The sequence below is a fragment of the Diceros bicornis genome, chromosome 2 (genome assembly GCF_020826845.1).
Source record: "Diceros bicornis minor isolate mBicDic1 chromosome 2, mDicBic1.mat.cur, whole genome shotgun sequence".
Taxonomy (NCBI): Eukaryota; Metazoa; Chordata; class Mammalia; order Perissodactyla; family Rhinocerotidae; genus Diceros; species Diceros bicornis.
The window spans coordinates 17,416,885-17,436,061 of record NC_080741.1 but is presented as its reverse complement, the minus strand read 5'-3'; the positions used below and the strand labels follow the sequence as shown (position 1 = coordinate 17,436,061).

Here is a 19,177-nt window from a genome sequence, read left to right as displayed (position 1 = left end):
TCTACTTCTCAGGCAAGGCCTTGCTGACGACACCATTTAGATTTGCAGCCTTCCCCCAGCCAGCCTCCTATGCTTTGGCGTTCTGTATCCTTTTCCCTCTGTTCAATTTTTTCTTGTTGTACTTAATATTTTTAACATACCTTGTGATTGATTGATTGATTACATCTAGTCTCTGAATCCCTCCATTAGAAAATAAACCTTATGAGGGCAGGAAATTTATTGCATTCACTATGGAGTCTCTGGAGTCTAGAACAGTGACTGGCACATGGCATATAATTAAATATTTGTTCAATTAGTTAATTGATGAACCTGGGCCATGATACTAAGTTGGGAGGAAGAGAAGATGCATTTGATGGTTGAATCAGAATCAAAAAATTATTTCAACTTACTAGATTAATAGGCCAAATTTGACACCAGGAAGGTAAAGAGATACATGTAAATCCCTGTAGTCAAAGCCAAAAGCCAACTCTGCAGACAGAAGATGAGGTGCATACCATGGGAAAACCTAAAGGTCATATTTGACTGTGATTTCAGAGTCGAATAGCAGGGACGTGTTTGTGATACAAAGGCTAACGGTCACGTTAATAGACGTATAGCACACAGGTCATGGTAGATATTATTTTACTCTAATCTTTGCTGCTTAAACATCAGTGAGAGAACTGAGTTCACCTCTGGGCCTCATGACTAAAGAGAGACCTAGATAACATGATCCCCAGTTGGAGAAGAGCCACCTCAGGTGGCAGCATATCATGGGGAGAAATGTTCGTAGCACCTGGCCATTCTTTTCGGCAGGAAAAACTCAGGGGAGACCGAACTAGTTTCTTTAGCTATTTGACAAACCATTCTGTGGAAGAGGGAACATTCTATATTACTTCAGTTGGCAGAACTGAGACCAGTAGGAAGAAGACAAATTTCAGATGAGGATAAGGAAGACGTGCCAATTGGTGAGATTACCCAAGGATGGAGCAGCAGCTCCTGGAAGCAGTGAGCCTCCCATCCCTTGAGACACAGCAGGGCCGGGCAGCGAATACTTGATAGGGGAATTCAGGACTTCATTAATTCAGGTCCTCCATGAAGCAGATGCCAAGTTGGGATTAGATGTGCCAGAGATTTATTGGGGATATGGAGTGGAGGCCAGAGGAGGCTGGGAGAGCCATCAGACCGTGATCCCTCTGAAGGAGAGAGGGAAGGAAGGAGGATTGGGTGGGAAGAGCCTTAGACTGTCATGCTGTTCCAAAGAAGTGTTGGTAAAGCCAATGGGAGTCTTTCAGCCCAAGTTGCCCACCAGAAGAGTCAGGAATGGGCCTGCCACTCTCAGTCATTGGCTGGGAGCAGCCTGTGGTAAGTAGGGCTCTATGTGAATACAGTGATAGATTTCAGAGTGCAGCAGCTGGGGCCATTAGTCAATTATGCTCCTAGGAGTAGGAGCTCTGAGAGGTGCATTTTCACAAAGTCTCTGATGGGAACTGTGCAAAGTCCCAGGGGGATACTCTGCTTCTAAGGCCTCATCACACCACTTCTCACTCTGTGCTCTCCTTTTGGCTCCCTGGACTATGAGCATCATCAGAACAAATGCTCTGCGTCCCACGCCCAGTCCTGGGGCCAGCGTGTAGTAGATGCTCCAGTTAGTGGTCCAGTGAGTGGTGGAGAATGCACTGACCACCCCTCCCGTGACCCACTAGCCGTGCTCTGTAATTTCAGGTCTTGGAGGGGAAACTTAAATTGTGGATAGTAAATGTCACTCAGCCATAGTCCCCAGAGAAACCCTTGTAAAGTGGAGTTCACGTGAAGACATGACCTTCATCACGGCAAAAGTGCCAGGACTAAACAAAACAGCCCCTGCGCAGAGCACAGACTGAAGCCTCATCCATTACCCGCCTCTTCCCCTAGAAGGACAACCCTCATTTGTTATTTCCAGACTGTTTTCATTTTACTTACACCCTGTGAAAAATGTTGAATTGGGAAACAAATAATATTATTTCCAAAGAGAGATTTCGGAATCACTTCACAGATTTTGGAATTATTATCCTGTTCCCAAATGTTTGCTTTGTGGATCATTTCTTCATTTATATTTGTTAGCTCTTTGTCGCCAATGTTCTCATTTGGAAAACTCTGACAGAAGTCTGAAAGAACTCTGTGGTTGGTCTGTGTTCATGTCTTTTTTGAGAGATACCTCCTCTTTCTTTTGATGTGTAGCAAAACCTTACCTGCAGTCTCCAAAAGAGATGTTTGCTAGAATGTTCCTTTCTATTGCACAGTTCTTCTGCACTGACCAGTGCTACTCTCGCACTATCATACCTTGCCTCCAGGTTCTCTTCTCTGCCGTAGCTCAGCCCATTATTGCAAAACTGAGATCTTTCAACATCTTCTGCTCAAAAACATCCCCCTGCTCCTCTTTTCGTCCTTTCTGAAGCCTAAATTTGTCCTGGTTGTCATGTCCTCCCTAACTGGCTCACGCTTCTCCAGGCCACACTGTTTTCCGCATGATTCCCCCAACCATCTCTGGTTTTGGTCAAGCCTTTCTCCTCCCTGCCCAGAAAACACTCCATCCATTCCAGCCCCTGCCCTCACACATGCTCTCCTGTCCGAAATTACCACCTTTTCTCTCCTTTGTTATCCAAACTCCATTCATTCTGCAAAACCCACAGGAAGTTCTGCAGATCCAGCTCAGCTGATGAGAAAGAAAAGGCAGGGTTCAAATCCAGTGACATTTCTCTCCCTTCTTACTTCTGAAAGATGGCACTTCTCACATAATCAAGGATCTGTTCGTCTACCCTGTCTCTTCCTCTCTCCACAGCCCCTTCCACTGTTCCCATCATGCACCAGGTCAGCGCCACCATGAGGAGCATCACCTTGTCATGGCCTCAGCCGGAGCAGCCCAATGGCATCATCCTGGACTATGAGATCCGGTACTATGAGAAGGTGAGCCAGCTTTGCCTGCAGGCTTGAAAGACTCAGGGCCAGTCACTGTGGGGTGGTGGGTGGTGGCCAGCTGAGGGCGCAAAGAGACAAGCTGGACGAAGTCCTACGGGAGGGAGGACTCTGGTGACAGAGGCCAGAGCCTCCCTGGGAGAGTTCTCCAGGTCAGCTTAGGCAAAAGCCTCCAAAGCTCAGCTACTTTCTGTACCAGCTCAGGAGAGAACCTTCCAAACCATCACCCTGTGGTCTGGACAGCTCATGGGGCTGGTGTGGGCAGGACCCATCCTGTTCTTCCAGTCACGTGCTTGCTGTACTAATGCAGATGCTACAAAACTGCCAGGTGCCCCCTGAATTTTCCCAAGATTTTTTGGTTTCGTAGACTAGTATTTTTCAAAGTTTTTGATCATGTACCTCCAATATAAGATTCCTTATTTATAAATTATATGCATGTACTACTGCACTAATACACTTATGGAGATTAAAAATATTTAAATGGAAATTTAAAAGGATGAGATAGAAAATTATCTTCCTTGACTGTTTTTTAGCAACTGCTGCTGGGGGCTACCGTGGGGCACGGGCTGCCACGGACAGGGAAATGGGGCCCTGTGGAGTTGGCCCCTGGTCTGCCTGGGCCCCTCTCCCATGTTGGTGAACTGTGGCATTTGCAAAATCCCAGGAAAATGCCGTATTTTCTGTACTGACCCAATACATTATTTGTAAAAACACCAGAGTCATTCATTTATTTGTCCAGCAAGTGTTCACTGAGTGCCTGCTATTGGGCAGGGACTATCTAGGATATGTTAGTGATCAAAACAAAGATTCCTTCCCTCAAGGGGCTTACCTTCCAACCAAAGGAGACAGACAATGAACAATGAACATAATAAATAAGGAAATCATAAACTATATTAGAAAATGAGTAGTGTGAAGGGAAAATGAAAAAGCAGAGCAAAGTCAGTGGGAGCAGGAGGGTCAGGTTTGGGGGAGGAGTAGGTTACAGAAGTGGAGAGACTGGTAAAGGCAGGCCTCCTGGAGAAGTTAAGTCCTAAGTAAAGACCTGAAGGAGGTAAGGGTGTTGTGTAGCAGGTATTTGGAGGATAGAAAGCCTGTGCAAAGGCCCTGAGGCAAGACCATGATGCACAATTCAAGGAGCAGGAGGGAGACCAGTCTGAGTGGGGAAATAGTAGACAGGGTTGTGAGGTGATCCGGGAAGGTGATCGTGTTGGGCCTTAAGAGCTTGAGTTTTTCCACTGAGTGAGATGGGGATCCACAGCAGGGTTAGGAGCAGAGGACAGACAAAATCTGACTTACTGTTTTAAAGGATCATTCAGGCTGTTCCATTGAAAATAGACCTGCTAGATTACAGTCGTCTAAGACCAGGATGATGGTGGCTTGAACCAAAGTGGAAGCAAAGGGCTGGTGAAACATAGTCAATTTCCAGATATATAAACAAATGAGAGAGGCAGCAGGATTTCCAACAGGTTGGATTTCAGATGTGGGAGAGTTCTGGCCTGACCCGCTAGAAGGATGTAACCACCACTGACTGGGAAGGGGACTGTTGTGGGTAGAGCTCGCTTGCAGTGAGGAAAGGGACAGAAGTTCAGCTTGCTATCTAAAATGCCTCTGAGATAGCCCAGTGGAGATGTGGAGTAGGCAGCCAGATGTATACGTCTTCAATTCAGGAGAGAGAAGCAGGTTGCAGATGTCCATTGGGAAGTTGTCAGTATGTAGATTGTATCAAAGCCTTGAGCCTGGGTAAGATCATCCGATGGGTCAATGGAAATAAGAAAATGATCAAGGATGGAGACCTGCAGCCTCCAACGTGGCAGCAGTGTTGAAGAGTGAGGCACAATTGCACTGGGAAGCAGGAGCCCTAGTTTCCATTGCCTTCCCTAACCAACCAGCCATGCAGTGTGGTCAAATGACTTAACAACTCTAGGCCACAGTTTTTGCATTTGTAAAATGGTAGCAATTTACCTCCCTGAGAGTGGAGAGCCAGATGGATCACCAATCTAGTCTGTGAGGAAGTATGCCCTTCGGCCATTACAGCTGAACTTGTAAGCAAGGTGAGGATTAGGTAGCATTCTATTCATTTAGAGAATATTGGGTTTTGTAGACAGTTGATTCATATAATTCAGTGAATTGGGAGTAATTTAAGCCATCTGGATTCATAAGCAACCATTATATCCATTCAGCTTTGAATTTGGGGCCCTAGATATTTTTTATCAGTTAATAAAGTTAATGTTGACTGTCCAAAATATTTTGGACCAATCTGTTTGGACCGATTGACCACATGGCCTCATTTTATCACCAAAGTTGTCCTACAGATTCAATAGAGTATCGTGTGTGGCCAATATATGATGTGACGTCAGAGTCACTAATAAGGTTTCATCCAGCCCCCTTTCCACACACACATGAACTCATCTCAGAAAAATAATAATTTCTCCCTACTGTGCGCCTATTGGATGCCAGGGGCTTGACAAACATTATCTCCTTTCCCCCTCACAACCCAGTGTGGTGAACGTTAGTATCATTGCTGTGGGTAAAAAAACCAATGCACAAAGTTAAAAATAAAAAAAAAGAAAGAAAAACTTGCCCACAGTCACACAGCTAGGAAGTGAGCCCATAGCTTAGGTCCTTTACCCTGAGGTAAGTGGGGTGCTGGGAAGGGGCTGAATGCATAGGTGACCACCTACCCTCCTCCTCATCTGCCGTGCCAAGGGCAGTCACTCTGGGACAGGGGTGGGCTTAATGACAGGCTCAGAATCAAAACCATCGTGCCTTTGTCCCTTGGCTCCTTGCTGCCTAACCCACGCCCAAGCTCCTCCACTGCCTTCCCCTTTACATGCAAACCTCCTCTCTTGAAAAACTGTAATTAACCTCAACTTCTGATGCTCTGAAGGAAGCTCATTCTCCCATTTCAGGCCATGTCCTTACCTCTCAGTAATTTATACTAATTATTAACAGACACACACACACAGCAACTCAATGCCTGAGGCAGCTTCCACATCTCAGTGAAGCATATTATTGTTCCCACTCCAGAGAATAGAATGCTTTCCATGGGAACACAGAAGGTTCTTTGCTGAGGCATTGATTACCATTCGGTATATTACTATAAAGCTCTCCTCCACTTACAAAGTGCTTGACTATAAAATCCATTACATTGCCTTGACCATTTCTAATATGACTAAAGAAAAGACATTACCTTGTGAGGGTATTTTTGAAATAATAACCACAGTGATAATAATTCATCATGTATTGAGTACCTATTATGTGCCAGATATTCACAGATATATTAGTTCTGATCCCTGAAAGAAATAAAAGAAAGATACTTGAAAGCCAGGTATAACCAATTTATAGATGATGGAACTAAGTCACAGAAAGGTTAAATGACTTACTCATGACCACACAGGTCACAGCTAGGGAGTCACAGAGCCAGAACTATAGACATTTTTATTGTATTTCAATATGTTTCTGAGCTCAGTATAGGACTGGATGTAATCATATTGATGCAGAGGATCTCAAAATTAGTTTGGCCCTGAGAATAGGAGATTGTATCTTAATTTTAAATCCAAATGCTTGTAACCAGAATGGTATGCCTACCTGCTCCACGAGGCCATGGAATCCTGGTCTTTAGAAGATGCAAACACAAACAGAACTCAGCCCAGTAGATGTGCTGGATTCAGTCCACGAAACAAAACCCACCATTTCTCCATCCTGTGACACGTCTTCTAAACCAGGAGTCAGCAAAGTTTTTTTTAAAGGGCCAGATAGTAAATATTTTAGGCTTGTGGGCCCTATGGTCTCTGTCCCAACTACTCAGCTCTGCCTTTGTAGCAGGAAAGCAGCCATAGGCAATATGTCAATAGATGCAAGTGGCTGGGTTCTAATAAAACTTTATTTACAAAAATGAGTAGCTGGCCACAGGCTGTAGTTTTCCAAGCCCTCCCTGGGTCTCCTGCCCCACATCACCCTCTCAGTTTGTGCTTGGGACACCTTTCAATTTCATCTCTGTGAATAGAATCAGTGAGGCCTTCGCCTCCTCCAACAGCTCATTAATAGAGAGCTGAGATGCCATCGAGCTGATGACACTCCCAGAGCATCTCCATGTTCATCTCCTTCCCCATTTTAATACATTTCCATTCATCATTCTCTCTTGTTTACTGTCTTGTAGCACTTTTCACTCCTTGTGTCAGCGCTTGTAGGCAAACCGTGGGAGGAGCATCTACATCTGCTCTTGGCTGTCTTCATGATTAGGCGTTTAGACGTTGACTGGCTCTTCATAATAACAGTCTGGGCCAGAACAGGCTGGTTTAGGCCTTGGAATTTCTACTCTTAAAATTTTAGGATCATTTTCTAGTAGAAACCCTTTCAGACCTTGGCAATATCTTGTGCTCAATCGATTGGGTCAGATAACTGGTCTGAAGTGAGCTGTTTATTCATTCATTTAGCACTGAGTGGTTGAGCACTCAGGCGGTGCAAGCTCTGTGCTACATGTTGGGGAAGGAGAAATAAGGGAGACATGGTCTCTGCCCTCAACAGCTGCAGCCTCTACCTCCCACACACTTATACAGTCAGTCATAAGCGACCAAAAAAAAAAAATCCTAGCTCTTCGCTCTTGCTCATTTGCTTGAAGTTGATTAATGGTTTTGAAGAGAACAAGAACTGATACTCATTTTAATCACTGAACTTCTTCAATGTGTGGACTGTAAAGCGATTATGGGTTAATGGTTTTTCCTCACAGTCCAAATGCCAACACACCAAAACACAGTTTTCAGTAAAAGCTACCCAGTCAACGCTTCACTTATTTCAAGCAGCACATACTTCCGTCAGATTCCAGTGAAACCAGAGAATTCAGGCAGTCTTCTAGATTTTGTAGCATGGGATTTTGTCCTCATTTGGAAGGTGATGAGATGCTTTTCATAGTTTCAGATCTCCAGCATGTGAAGATAGTAAAGACCAAAGTCCTAGATGACATCCCATCTATAGTGCCTTCTTTCTGTGGAATCCCTGATTGGTGGTGGTGGTGATGGGATCCACCTCTTTTTAAATAGATCACATGATGGATGGATAGTCTTTCCCCAGGCAGTCTCTCCCAGAGGCCAATGGACATGCCTTCCATCAGGGTGAGCATGGGCATCTTTGTAACTTTCAGCTCTCTGTTTGAGCTGGCCTCCAACCTGTGGTCCCTTACAACTGCTTCCGAATCATTCCTCACCATCCTCTAAGCCACCCACACTCCAGATATGCCCAGTTACTGCAGGGGCCTCAGTTCTTTTAGGCTTTGTTTTCACATGTTTTATTCTGTTCTCATGGGAGATTCTTTCATTATTCTTTTCAGTTCTCACTCCCCACATTCATCCATGTGGCTAATTTCTTCCGTCTTTCATTACTCGACTCATGTCACCCTTTTTCTGAATCTCTCTCAGACTCCTTATCAGTGTGGGCTGGGTTACTCTCTGCTGTTCCCCACAGCCCCCTAAGCTATCCTCTGCCAAGTCACTCAGTTAACACTACTGTCATCATCTGTTTATTTTCTGGTCCGTACCACAAGATGTTGTGTCCCCAGAGGAGAGGGACCAGGCCTTGACACCTGCAGCCCTTCTATAGTGCCCAGCATGTGGTGGTGTGTCATAAATGTGACTGCCTGGCCAAGTGAATGAATGATCACACACCAGGTCCTGTTTGCCTTTGCAAAGTAGACTTTTACATATTTTAAGACAAAGTAATTTCTTGTCATTGTGCTGTATTCTTTTCTCCTGGCTCAACTCCCCGAGTTTCTTCTGTCGTTTGACTAAGGATATGGCTTACAGACCTCTCATCATCAGCTTTCCCCTCATCTCTCACCATGCCTTTTGGACCTTTGTGCCTAGAACTCGTCACAGAACCCTAGATCTGCACATAGGATATGGGGCCTCCATCCCAGTGACCCAAGCTCTTCATTTTCACTGATGTCCCCATTTTGCTGTAAGATTCGTGGTGAAGAAGGGGCAGGCCCAGACTCTGAACTTCTGTTCCTCCACACTTAGAGATAACCCACAGTCTCCATGAGGCTCACATGGAAATGATTACAGACCAGGCTGGTGTATATGGACATGCTGAGGGTGAGGTGTAATGATGAAGGACATCAGTGAAGAGAACCCATGGGCTGTAATAGTGAGGGGAGGTTTCCTAGAAGAGGAGGCCTTGAGACATCTAGGCTTAAAGAAACTGGAGGGCACAGAGGACCCCCAGAGAGAGGCATTTCAGACTTGGAAAATAGCCTAAGCGAAGGCCGGGTGGAGAGGGACGTGGTCCCTGGAGGGGCAGCAAGGTGGCGATTTAGGAGGATGTGAGAGATTGGAATTAACTTCATTATGAAGGGCCTATAAACCTAGATTTAAGAGTTTTGTTTTTATTTGATAATAGTTTTAGGGAAAGTCAGAGATCTTTTTTAGAAAACAAGTTTGGATTTGGTGGGGAGGGAGTGGCAGAAAAGATGGGAGGCTACAAAAGTCCAGGCGCAGACCACGTGTTACATGAGATCAGCAGCAAAGAGAGGCAGCAAGGGTATGTTAGGGGCACTCACGACGAGCGGAAGGGTCAGAAGGATGAGAAACACAATCACCATGCTCTCCAGGGAGAAGGGACATGCTGGTGGAGAGGGAACTGGAGGATGGGGACATAGATAGACACACAACACAGTGAAGGCAGAAGCAGTGATGGGAGCTGGTCCAGAAGAGGCTCAAGCTCTTTAGCAGAGTGGATGCAAAGCCATTTGCCTAAGGACTGGAGGGCACTTAAGGAGTGATCTAGAACAGCCATTGTGAGGAGTGACCAGGGAGATCTTGAGTGAAGAGAGAAAAAAACAGGGCTCAGCAGAGGCAAGACAAAGAGAAGCAGGCAGGGGGAGGGTGTTGACCAGTTTGCTTCTGCTGAGGTCAGAGACCTGATAGGATTTTGCAAAGCTGGATGTGCCTTGTTATTCCACCTCTGAACTCTGGAGGAGGACAGAGCAGAAAATGACCCTGTGCCCCCTGGCCAGGCCCTCAGAGCTCAGCCATTGCTGAGACCCCTCTCTTCAGAACGTGACCACTCCATGGTCCAGAGTTGATTTTTCATTATTTTGGTTCAGGCCAATCTGTGCCCATTTAGGGGGATGGCCTGGGGCTGGTGACAACTCCTAGCAGGTCTGCAGGACCAAGAACTGATGAGGCGTAGGGGCTCAGGAACAGGCTGCTGACCCCTTTCCCTTGCTCATTTTCAGGAACACAACGAGTTCAACTCCTCCATGGCCAGGAGCCAGACCAACACGGCACGGATCGACGGCCTGCGGCCGGGCATGGTGTACGTGGTGCAGGTGCGCGCCCGCACCGTGGCCGGCTACGGCAAGTTCAGCGGCAAGATGTGCTTCCAGACTCTGACGGACGGTAAGGGTGGGCCAGTGACCCGGGCACAGGGCAGGCAGCCGGGGGAGGAGAAGAAGACCCAAAGAAGCTGTACTCACAGCAAAAATGCCAACTCTAAATGGATTCCAGTGGAATTCCCTAGGAAGGCTTTGCCCCCAATAGACCTGCTCTATTCACCAGGCAGGACATCTGTCTGAAGTCTGGCCTGTTTCTCTCCCAAAATCTAATGGATTTGCCTTGGAAGGGTCTCTGTACCACGTACAGAGAGGCCACCACGTGTGGTCCTGCATTTGCAGAGCAGTGAGGCCCACACATATGTCAAGGGTCCGTGTACCCTCCTGGTGCTCAGATGCCTCTGTGGTTTCGCCCTGAGTCCCACTTCATTCTGTTCTTTGGGGCTGGGAGCTGAGCTCGCAGCCTCACTGCACGAGCAGAGGGCTCCAGGAAGGAAGCAGAGAGACAAAATTTGGGGGAGAGCAGTCCCATGCACCCAGCTTCTCAGCATATGTGCCCCTGCAGGTCCTGCTCAGGTGTCTCCAGAGAGAACAGCCACTGTTTTCCAAACTATCCCCAAGGCCAGAAAGTCTGTCACCAAAAATACTTCCCCTTGGGCTTTACTAGTTCCCTCTTATAACCATCTCCCCCAGTCCCCTGAGACCATCCATTTTTTTTAGTCATGAAAATCCGATCTCCCTGTAGCCTCAGCATTGTGCATGGGCGTGTCTGTGAATGCATTCGCCAGTTACAGTAGTGTATGTATTGTTATCTATCTACTCTCTACCTATCTGTCTATCTCTATTTATTTACTCATTTATGAGCTGTTCCCTGATAGTTTTCCAAATGTCAGTCTATTCCCAACCTCCCAAATTGAAAGCCTTTAATTTTTCCTTTGTTACTTGAATTACATAGAAAACAGTTTGCCCTTATACAACATTTTATTTTAGGCCAGTACTTTCTAACTAGGCACTTGATAGGGCTTGAGGTTTTATATTGACTCATATTTTTTAACAATTTAAAAATTCATCAGAAAGATTTAAAAATCAGATGATTTCATATAAAAATCATAAGATTCATTTTCTGGTGAAGAATTGTAAGAGAAGCCAGTGCTGGTGAGCATTCTAGCGTGAGGACTCTGCCCCGAGCTGGGGGACTGCGGCCCCACGGGGTGTCCCTCCCTTCCCAGTGGTTTATACCTGGATGCGAGCTGTTTGGCTCCTGTAGGATTGGAGTTTGCAACCCGTTTTGAGTTTATTTTAGGTGAATGTTCACTCATCTTTTTGAGGACGGTGGTATGGGGTGGAAGGGTGAGCCGGTTCGTTCAGATTAATAGTGCTGCTGGTGTGAAAAGAGCGCAGGCTGTCTTCTGTTCCTTGTGGACTCCGTCCCCCTCTGCACCTCACTCACCATCTAGATTTATGGGCACTTTGGCATCGGGAGGTACGCAGGATTAAAAGCCCAAAACTCAAAATGCTCTGAGCACTGATCTCTTGGCAATTCTGCTAGACAAATCAAGAAGTAACAAATTTCTCCCAAGAAGGCTATTCCTTTTACGTTTGGCAGTTAAGTTTTGTAAACCCAAGAGGGGCTAGATGTAAGAGAGTTTTGGTAAGTGGCCAAATTTGGGAGTGTTTATCCTCGCGACTGAAGTTCACACATCAGTAGTAATCATGTTCATTGCGCCCTCTGGCCCCCTCAGCAGCACAAAGGTGAGTCTGAAGGTTGATCTATGATGGGGTCATTGGGACAGGGAGGACCTATGGGATTCTGCTCAGGGTCAATAACCACACTTGGGGCAAGTGACCTCCACATGGGGGCAGAGCCACTGTGGGCCTAGGCTACTCTTAGCTACATCCGGCTAACCTTTGACTTTGCTGCCTAATTTGTTTTTTAAACCATTCATAAAGCAGGATGTCTGCATGTTCCCAAACACTCCGGGTGGTTCTTATTCTCCCCAGTGTTTGGGAACCATCCTTCAACTCTGTGGGTAGAGAAAGAGACTTCTAAAGACAATGATGTTGTTCTCGAAGCCTCCCACTCTCTAGAAATCAATTTTACAGGCTGAAGGTCACATTGCTTTATGAAGTTTTTAATTTATGAAGACATTGTTATGGACTCCTCACTGTGGTTCCTTGAATTTTTTTTTTTTTTTTGGCCAAATTAATTTTTTTAAAACACGTTACAAAAAGCTCTCAGCAGAGGGAAACTGAAACTACTTTCAGTCTTTAAAATTGATTTCTAGAGAGTGGGAACCTTCGAGAACAACATCCTTGTCTTTAGAAGTCTCTTCACCCACAGAGTTGACGGATGGTTCCCAAACACTGGGGCGTAAGAATCCCCCGGAGTGTCTGGTGAATGAGCAGACACTCTGCTCTTCACCCAGAGGTTCTGGTTCAGTAGGTCTGAGGAGGGGCTCAGAAATCCTTATGTTTAATAATCAGGCTCAGGTGATGCTGATGCAGGGCCCGGGGAACCTCACTGCAAGAAGGATTGTCATCAGTGCTGCCAGAGAAAATACAGCATGGCCCGTTAAAGTCGAATTCAGATAAAGAGTGAATAACGTTTTAGAATAAGTATCTCCCATGCAATATTTGGGATATACTTATACTAAAACATTATTCGTTGTTTATATGAAATTCAAATTTAACTAGCCCTCTCATATTTTTTCTGCTCTATCTGGCAATCCTGATTGTAATGGAACGCATATAGCTTGACCTCCATATGCTTTGGTCCTAAACTTTAGATAATGGCTCCTTAACATCAAGTGAAAGAATAACCACAATAATAATAATGCCAGCTGGGCCGGGTGGCTTATATGGATTAAGGAAAAGGCAGTTAGTATTTGGGGCACCCATGATAGGTCAGACACTGTGAAATATGCATCATAGTTTGATTTAAAATGTTTTTTTTAACAGATAAAGAGTCTGAGGGTCAGAGACACTAAATACTTTTTCCAAGATCACAAAGCTTACACGTGGTAAAGCCAGGGTTTGGACGAGCTCTATCTGCCTCTGTGACCCATGGGCTTCCTGTTCTCCTGTGTCAAACAGCGTGGGCCCAACATTTGGTGGAAGCCTTGGTCCTGTTCTTCTTGAATAGGAGCTTCAGAGTGCTGGGCCGTTCCTTGGGTGTGTCTTCATCCAACACAGCACCTGGTACAGGGCTCCCTGGCTGCAGAGACTCTTTAAGTATCTGCTCAATGAATCTGTTGGCTCTGCTGCATTTCAACAACTTTGTGTTTCAGAAAAGACTTCAGCACCACCCTCGCCCCGCCATTAGACCTACCCTTAGTGTGGCTGACAGTCTTTTGAGAGACCTTCTGAATGAGGCCATGTAAATTGGGAGTCACCTCTGCTCTGGGGATGAATGTCATCAGCTTTTAGTTCTGAGATTCTGTCACTGCTGTTTTGTTTTTATTGTTGTCATTGTCATTTGTTTTTGTTTATTTGTGTCTTAAAGATCACTTGTTGGTTTGGTCGGGCTTACAGCTCTGAAGCTTAGAAACTGTGCTCTCTCTCTCTCTCTCTCATCTATATGTAGTGAGTGTTTGGTATCACGCGCTGAGTTCGAGCTGTATGCAAAGAGCATACAGGAAGGGTTCTAATGCCTCTTTCTCACCTAGATGATTACAAGTCCGAGCTGAGGGAGCAGCTGCCCCTGATTGCTGGCTCGGCGGCGGCTGGGGTCGTGTTCGTCGTGTCCTTGGTGGCCATCTCCATCGTCTGTAGCAGGTAGGCCCTCCACTCCCACTCCTGCCTGCTCTCCTCGGACCCAGGAAGCCCCACATGCACACCCCTCCCAGGTTATGCAGACTGGACAGGGCCTGACCATTCACAGACACACTGTCAAAGTTAGGATCATCACTCCATCTCAACCGACAGGCAGCCTAGAATTCTCCGAATTATTCATTTTCTCTGTGCCTGGGATAAAATCCTGTATAAGAGCTGGGCAAAGCTCTGAGTAAACAGCATCTATCCTCAAACCTCATTTTAGCCAAGACTTTTAGCCCCCCTCACACACTATGACTTTTTGGAGTGACAGTTACAAAATTGCATCTGACCCACTGGAGCATCACGTGTCACGTGCCTGTGTCACGGCCCAGCCTCTGCTTAGAGAGCCAAGGCCCTCAGCAGAGGGCACGAGGCAGGCAGGCAGGAGGGATGCCGAGGAGGAAAAGCAGAACTCTGAGTTCTGCAGAAGGGCCGGCCCTGAAGGCCTTGTGAATTTTTAATATTGTTGCTACTGCCTTCAGTGGTTAGCCCAGATTCTGCTGTGTAAAGCTCCAATGGGCCCTTCCCGAGCAGTTTTGCAGTGCAGCCAGAGTGCTAATAGGCGTCTTCAAAGCCTCTGCCCCAAGCTCTGATGGGGACCCATGTCCCCACCAGGCCTCTGAAAGACCTCGACTTGAAAGCAGACTCAGCTGCCCACAGTGATGGTCAAGCCAGAATGCTGGCCACAGCAGGAGCTACACCTAAAGTGAGAGTTGCAGTTCCCAGTCCCCGGAGATGCCGGGTGAGCTTGATCAAGACAGGAGGCCTAGGCGGAGGTCCCTAGAGCAGACGGTTTGCTCCCCAGCTGAGAGAGCTCCTTTTCCTTGTACCCACAGGAAACGGGCTTACAGCAAAGAGGCTGTGTACAGCGATAAGCTGCAGCATTACAGCACGGGCCGAGGTGAGTAGAAAGCAGACACCACTGCCTGACCCCTGGTGAACCACTGAGTGGAGGAGATGAGTGCTTGGGGCGCTCCTTATGGGCACATTCACTGGTCCCAACCACAAGCCCCCTTCCAGCCCCCAATGCCCCAGCCACGGCCTCTCTCTGCGGGTCCACAGGAACCATCTACTGTCTGCCCATTGTGGGTACTCATTGGTCGCCTGGCGGGTAGATTATCTTCTGCATTGATAAGCCCATATAGGACACCGAATGCAGGGAAAAGATTGGGTTTAGCAAGTCAATGAATCCTGAAATGAGACTCAGTGGGAAAAGATGGAGGGTTCTCTATTAACACCTTCTGCCTTATCTTATCCAATTGAGCGGCTGGGGAATGTGTTAACCAAAGTCACAGATAAGCCCGAGAACATGAATGCAGGGAATTAAAAAGATAGCAGAGCCCAAGAGTCCGACGTGTTGGGATATCTCCCAAGTGTTTTCTTTTAAGCAGTACCTTTAAAAGTTTTTCTCACTCATTATCTTATTCCTCTCTTTTTTAAAAATCTATACATAATATTTTTATAACTAAAATTTCTCCTTGTCAACGTGCAACATAAAGTCCTATGTCAGAATTATTCTTTTATCTCTGTAGTGACAACATTGCAGGATCTGAAAAAGGTCCCACAAGGTCAGTTGGGCCCCCTTCCTACCTCCAGAAAGCAGTACGCTTAGACCCTCGCGGCATAGACGTTCTGTTTCTAAATAGCTCCTTTTGAATTCCGCAGATGCCCTCAGAAATCTGCCCCAGCACTTTGTGCTGTGCTCTGTCACAGGCTTCTTCTGTGAGCCGCATCTCACCGAAATCCCCCCAGTACAATGTAAGCCCTTTTCTTCCTGTTCACCTAGCAGTGAGCGTGGAAAGCAGACCTCGTGCGTACACTAAGTGTGCCTCCAGTGAGCAGTGAGGAGTGAAAATGGACTCAAAGGCCAGAGTTCTCATGGACCAGACTCCTCCCTTCTCCAGGGTCACACGAGGCAGGAGAGTGATGCCAGCACGTTCACCTGGGAGCTTGTGTTCTAGCATGGCCAGTGCTGGCTCGGTCTGTAGATATGGCTTTCTTCCCCGGGGGCTTTCAATCCAAGAATAAGAACTTGCCAAGGGTTCATAGAGGACTAAGCCCCTGGCAGCTGGGTTTCTGCTCCTCACTCATTGCTGGGAGGAAGGTGTGGGCTGGGTACTGGCTGAGGCTCTCCCACAGTGGTCTAGGGCAGCCCCCACAATCAGCAGCGCAAACTGGGGGTGGGAATTTGGGAGAGCAGCCAGAGTCGCTTTTATTCCCTTTTCTTTCCCCCTCCAGGCCACCCTGGGCCTCCATTTTATACAGACGTCACTGGTGTCAGAGAGGAAATCTTAATTAATGTGTTCTCTCTCCCTTACAATGCCCTAACTCTGTGCCTCACTGCAAAATCTACAGATGCTTCTATTAATCTGTGCACTTACCCTCCTAGGCAGGGCCCTAGCTTCCTCAGGGGGAAAACAAAGACTTTGATTGTATCTCTGGGTTTCAGGTGAAGGTGCCCCCTCCAGGCTGCATCAGAATTACCTGACGGGTTTTCTCCATCTCCCCGCCTCCCACTTCTGCCTCAGGATTCTGACATTGCTCTCCTCCCTACTCTGGGCTGACTCCTTGCCGTGTTGAGAACCACTGTAAGGCCCATTTCAGATTTGGCAACCTGTGAACTCTGTGGATGAAACATTTAGGGATGGCCATGTCGGCCTGAAGGCAGAGGATGCAAAATTGAGTTCAAAAGGAGGAATGCCGTTTTGAAGGCTAGGGATGACCCAAAGGTGAGAATGGGGTTCCCTTTTTTTTTTTTTTTTTTTTTTTGTGAGGAGATCAGCCCTGAGCTAACATCCGCCAATCCTCCTCTTTTTTTGCTGAGGAAGACGGCCCTGGGCTAACATCGGTGCCTATCTTCCTCCACTTTATATGGGACGCCGCCACAGCATGGCTTACCAAGCAGTACCTCGGTGCGCGCCCGGGATCCGAACCAGCGAACCCCGGGCCGCCGCAGCGGAGCGCGCGCACTTAACCGCTTGCGCCACCGGGCCGGCCCCGGGGTTCCCTTTTTAAAGGCATGTAAGCTAAGCCGTGGGCATCACTCTGTGGGCAGGCACAGAGCATCCCAGAGTATCAAGTCCAGGGGCACTTAAACCTGATATCTGGCCATTCTTCTGCTCTAGAGGAGTGGGCTATGCTGGGCCACCACATGGTGCCCACATGCACAGAGATATGCTTCCAAAGTGTTCACAGCCCCCTTCTGGGGGACTCGGTCACCTCGAAGGCCAGCAGAAAGAGGCTTCCCTGGTTCCCAGGGTCCACAGAAAAAACAGTACCCAGTCTGCAATAATAGTGGCCTTGCTGCAACCAGTGAGGACAGCTGAGGACACAGAGTTGACAAGCTGCAGAGTCGCCATCTCTGGGACTCGTGGTGGACACAGAGTTCTTCGTGGACCAGAGTTCACTCCCTTGGCTGCCTTAGAAGTCTGTTTTCTTTTTAATTCAGTTCGCCTTTTAGAAATGTCCTTTCCCTCTATTCATAACCTTTCTCTTTTATCCAGCCCGTAATACCTGGCTCCTCTTTGCACCCAGGTTCTCTAAACTCATGGTCTCGTGCATTGAATTGCATTAGTGCGTTTTGACTTGTGGACATCCGCCACTCTAACTAAAGTTATTACTGCTGGAGAATCACAGTGGACAGACTGTAGAGCTGGGGGAAATCTTGGCACATGTATAACGGAAGAGGAAACTCAGGCTCTGCTGGAGGATGGGCCTGGCCCAAGATGGGGTTGGGGTGGGGATCATTTGTTAGGGAAAGCCTACTCTGTGCCATGCATTGGGAACTTGATTCTGGTAGCTCGCTTCAACTCATCTAACCCTGACAGCCCCTCGAGGAGGTAGGCATTAATCTAGGAAGGTTAAGTGACTTACGCAGGTCACATGGCTCAGAGGTGGAAGAGGTAGACGCCACACTAAGGCTGGCTGCGGAGCCCAGGCTCTTTCCAGATTGCAGAGGCCCAAGGTGCCTGGTGGTCAACAGCAAGTGAGAATGTGGTGAGAACTAATCCCAGGTGTCCTGGTTGGTGGTTTGTTGGTTCCCCTCTGGGTCCTACTGCAGGGGGCAGAAACGTCGATAATGCCTGATCTGAATCTGTGTACATAACTTTACCTGGGCCATCCACATGCATCTCACTGTGGGATGTGGACAGCATCCTGGAGCTCTGAGGGCTTCCTGCCCTGGGAGTCACAGAAAACCTGCAGCAGCTCCCCCGCCTCATTCATCAGTGCCTGAGAGCCCCTGCCTCTCTTCCTCACAGGCAGGACATAGGACACCATGGAGAGGCTGGCTGCCCCTGCCCTCTTAGACCCTCCTTTCAAGCTGATGCAAAGACTGAAAGAGACACAACAGAAATGTCTGCAAATGGAATACCTTCTCTATCCTGTTGAGACATGGCAGATCTGGTCAATTTGAGAACACAAGCGCTCTAGGGCACTGGTTTATGTCCCTCCTCTGAGCCTGGAGCACAGCTAACAGGCATATAAAGGGGGATTTGGATTTGGGTGAAAGAGACTAGAGGGAAAGCAGGTTGGAAAGAGAAATTATGCTGGATGTGGTGCTGGATGCTTGGATGAAGAGCCTAGGAACCTGTGGCTCATGTTCAAGGCTGGGTGGGTGGGACTGTGGATGTCTCGTGTCCAGGAAGAAGCAGACAGGTGGTGTGTTCTCATGGTTTCTGTGGGCCAGTTCTCAGAAGGTGCTGGCTGACCAAAAATTACCTGGACAGGATGACCCAGATAGGCCAAGATAGGCTGGGGAATCTATCTTAGGACAATTCCAGTCAATTCTATGTTTGGGAAATTCTACATTTGGGAAATGTACTTATGGGGCTTACGTAACTACACATTTGATAGTGGCTGATGCCTCACTGATTTCTGAGTTGGGTGAAGTGTGTAGGTGGGGAGAGGAAGATGAACACTTGGTAAGGGGTCAAAGCTTTTAGAAAGCAACCCTAACAGAACCATCTCCGTGTTGCAGACAACTATAGATATAATCACAAGGCTACTATTACTAAGCTTTGGGAAAAGCAGAAACAAATAGAGTGTGCGCCCAAAGACCGGAGACTGGCAAACACTTTAATTTTCACATAGGGCAAGAGGACAGAG

General features: G+C 47.3%; 1 protein-coding gene across 1 annotated transcript in view; it reads left to right on the top strand.

The window, feature by feature from the left end:
• The window catches only part of EPHB1 (EPH receptor B1), a 137,303-nt gene that overhangs the window by 41,541 nt on the left and 76,585 nt on the right, over nucleotides 1–19,177 (top strand). Inside the window, exons 3-6 of the mRNA XM_058550348.1 lie at nucleotides 2,798–2,922; nucleotides 10,163–10,325; nucleotides 13,924–14,032; nucleotides 14,908–14,972. Coding sequence (XP_058406331.1) covers nucleotides 2,798–2,922; nucleotides 10,163–10,325; nucleotides 13,924–14,032; nucleotides 14,908–14,972 — 462 coding nt within the window. The remainder of the gene's footprint in view (nucleotides 1–2,797; nucleotides 2,923–10,162; nucleotides 10,326–13,923; nucleotides 14,033–14,907; nucleotides 14,973–19,177) is intronic.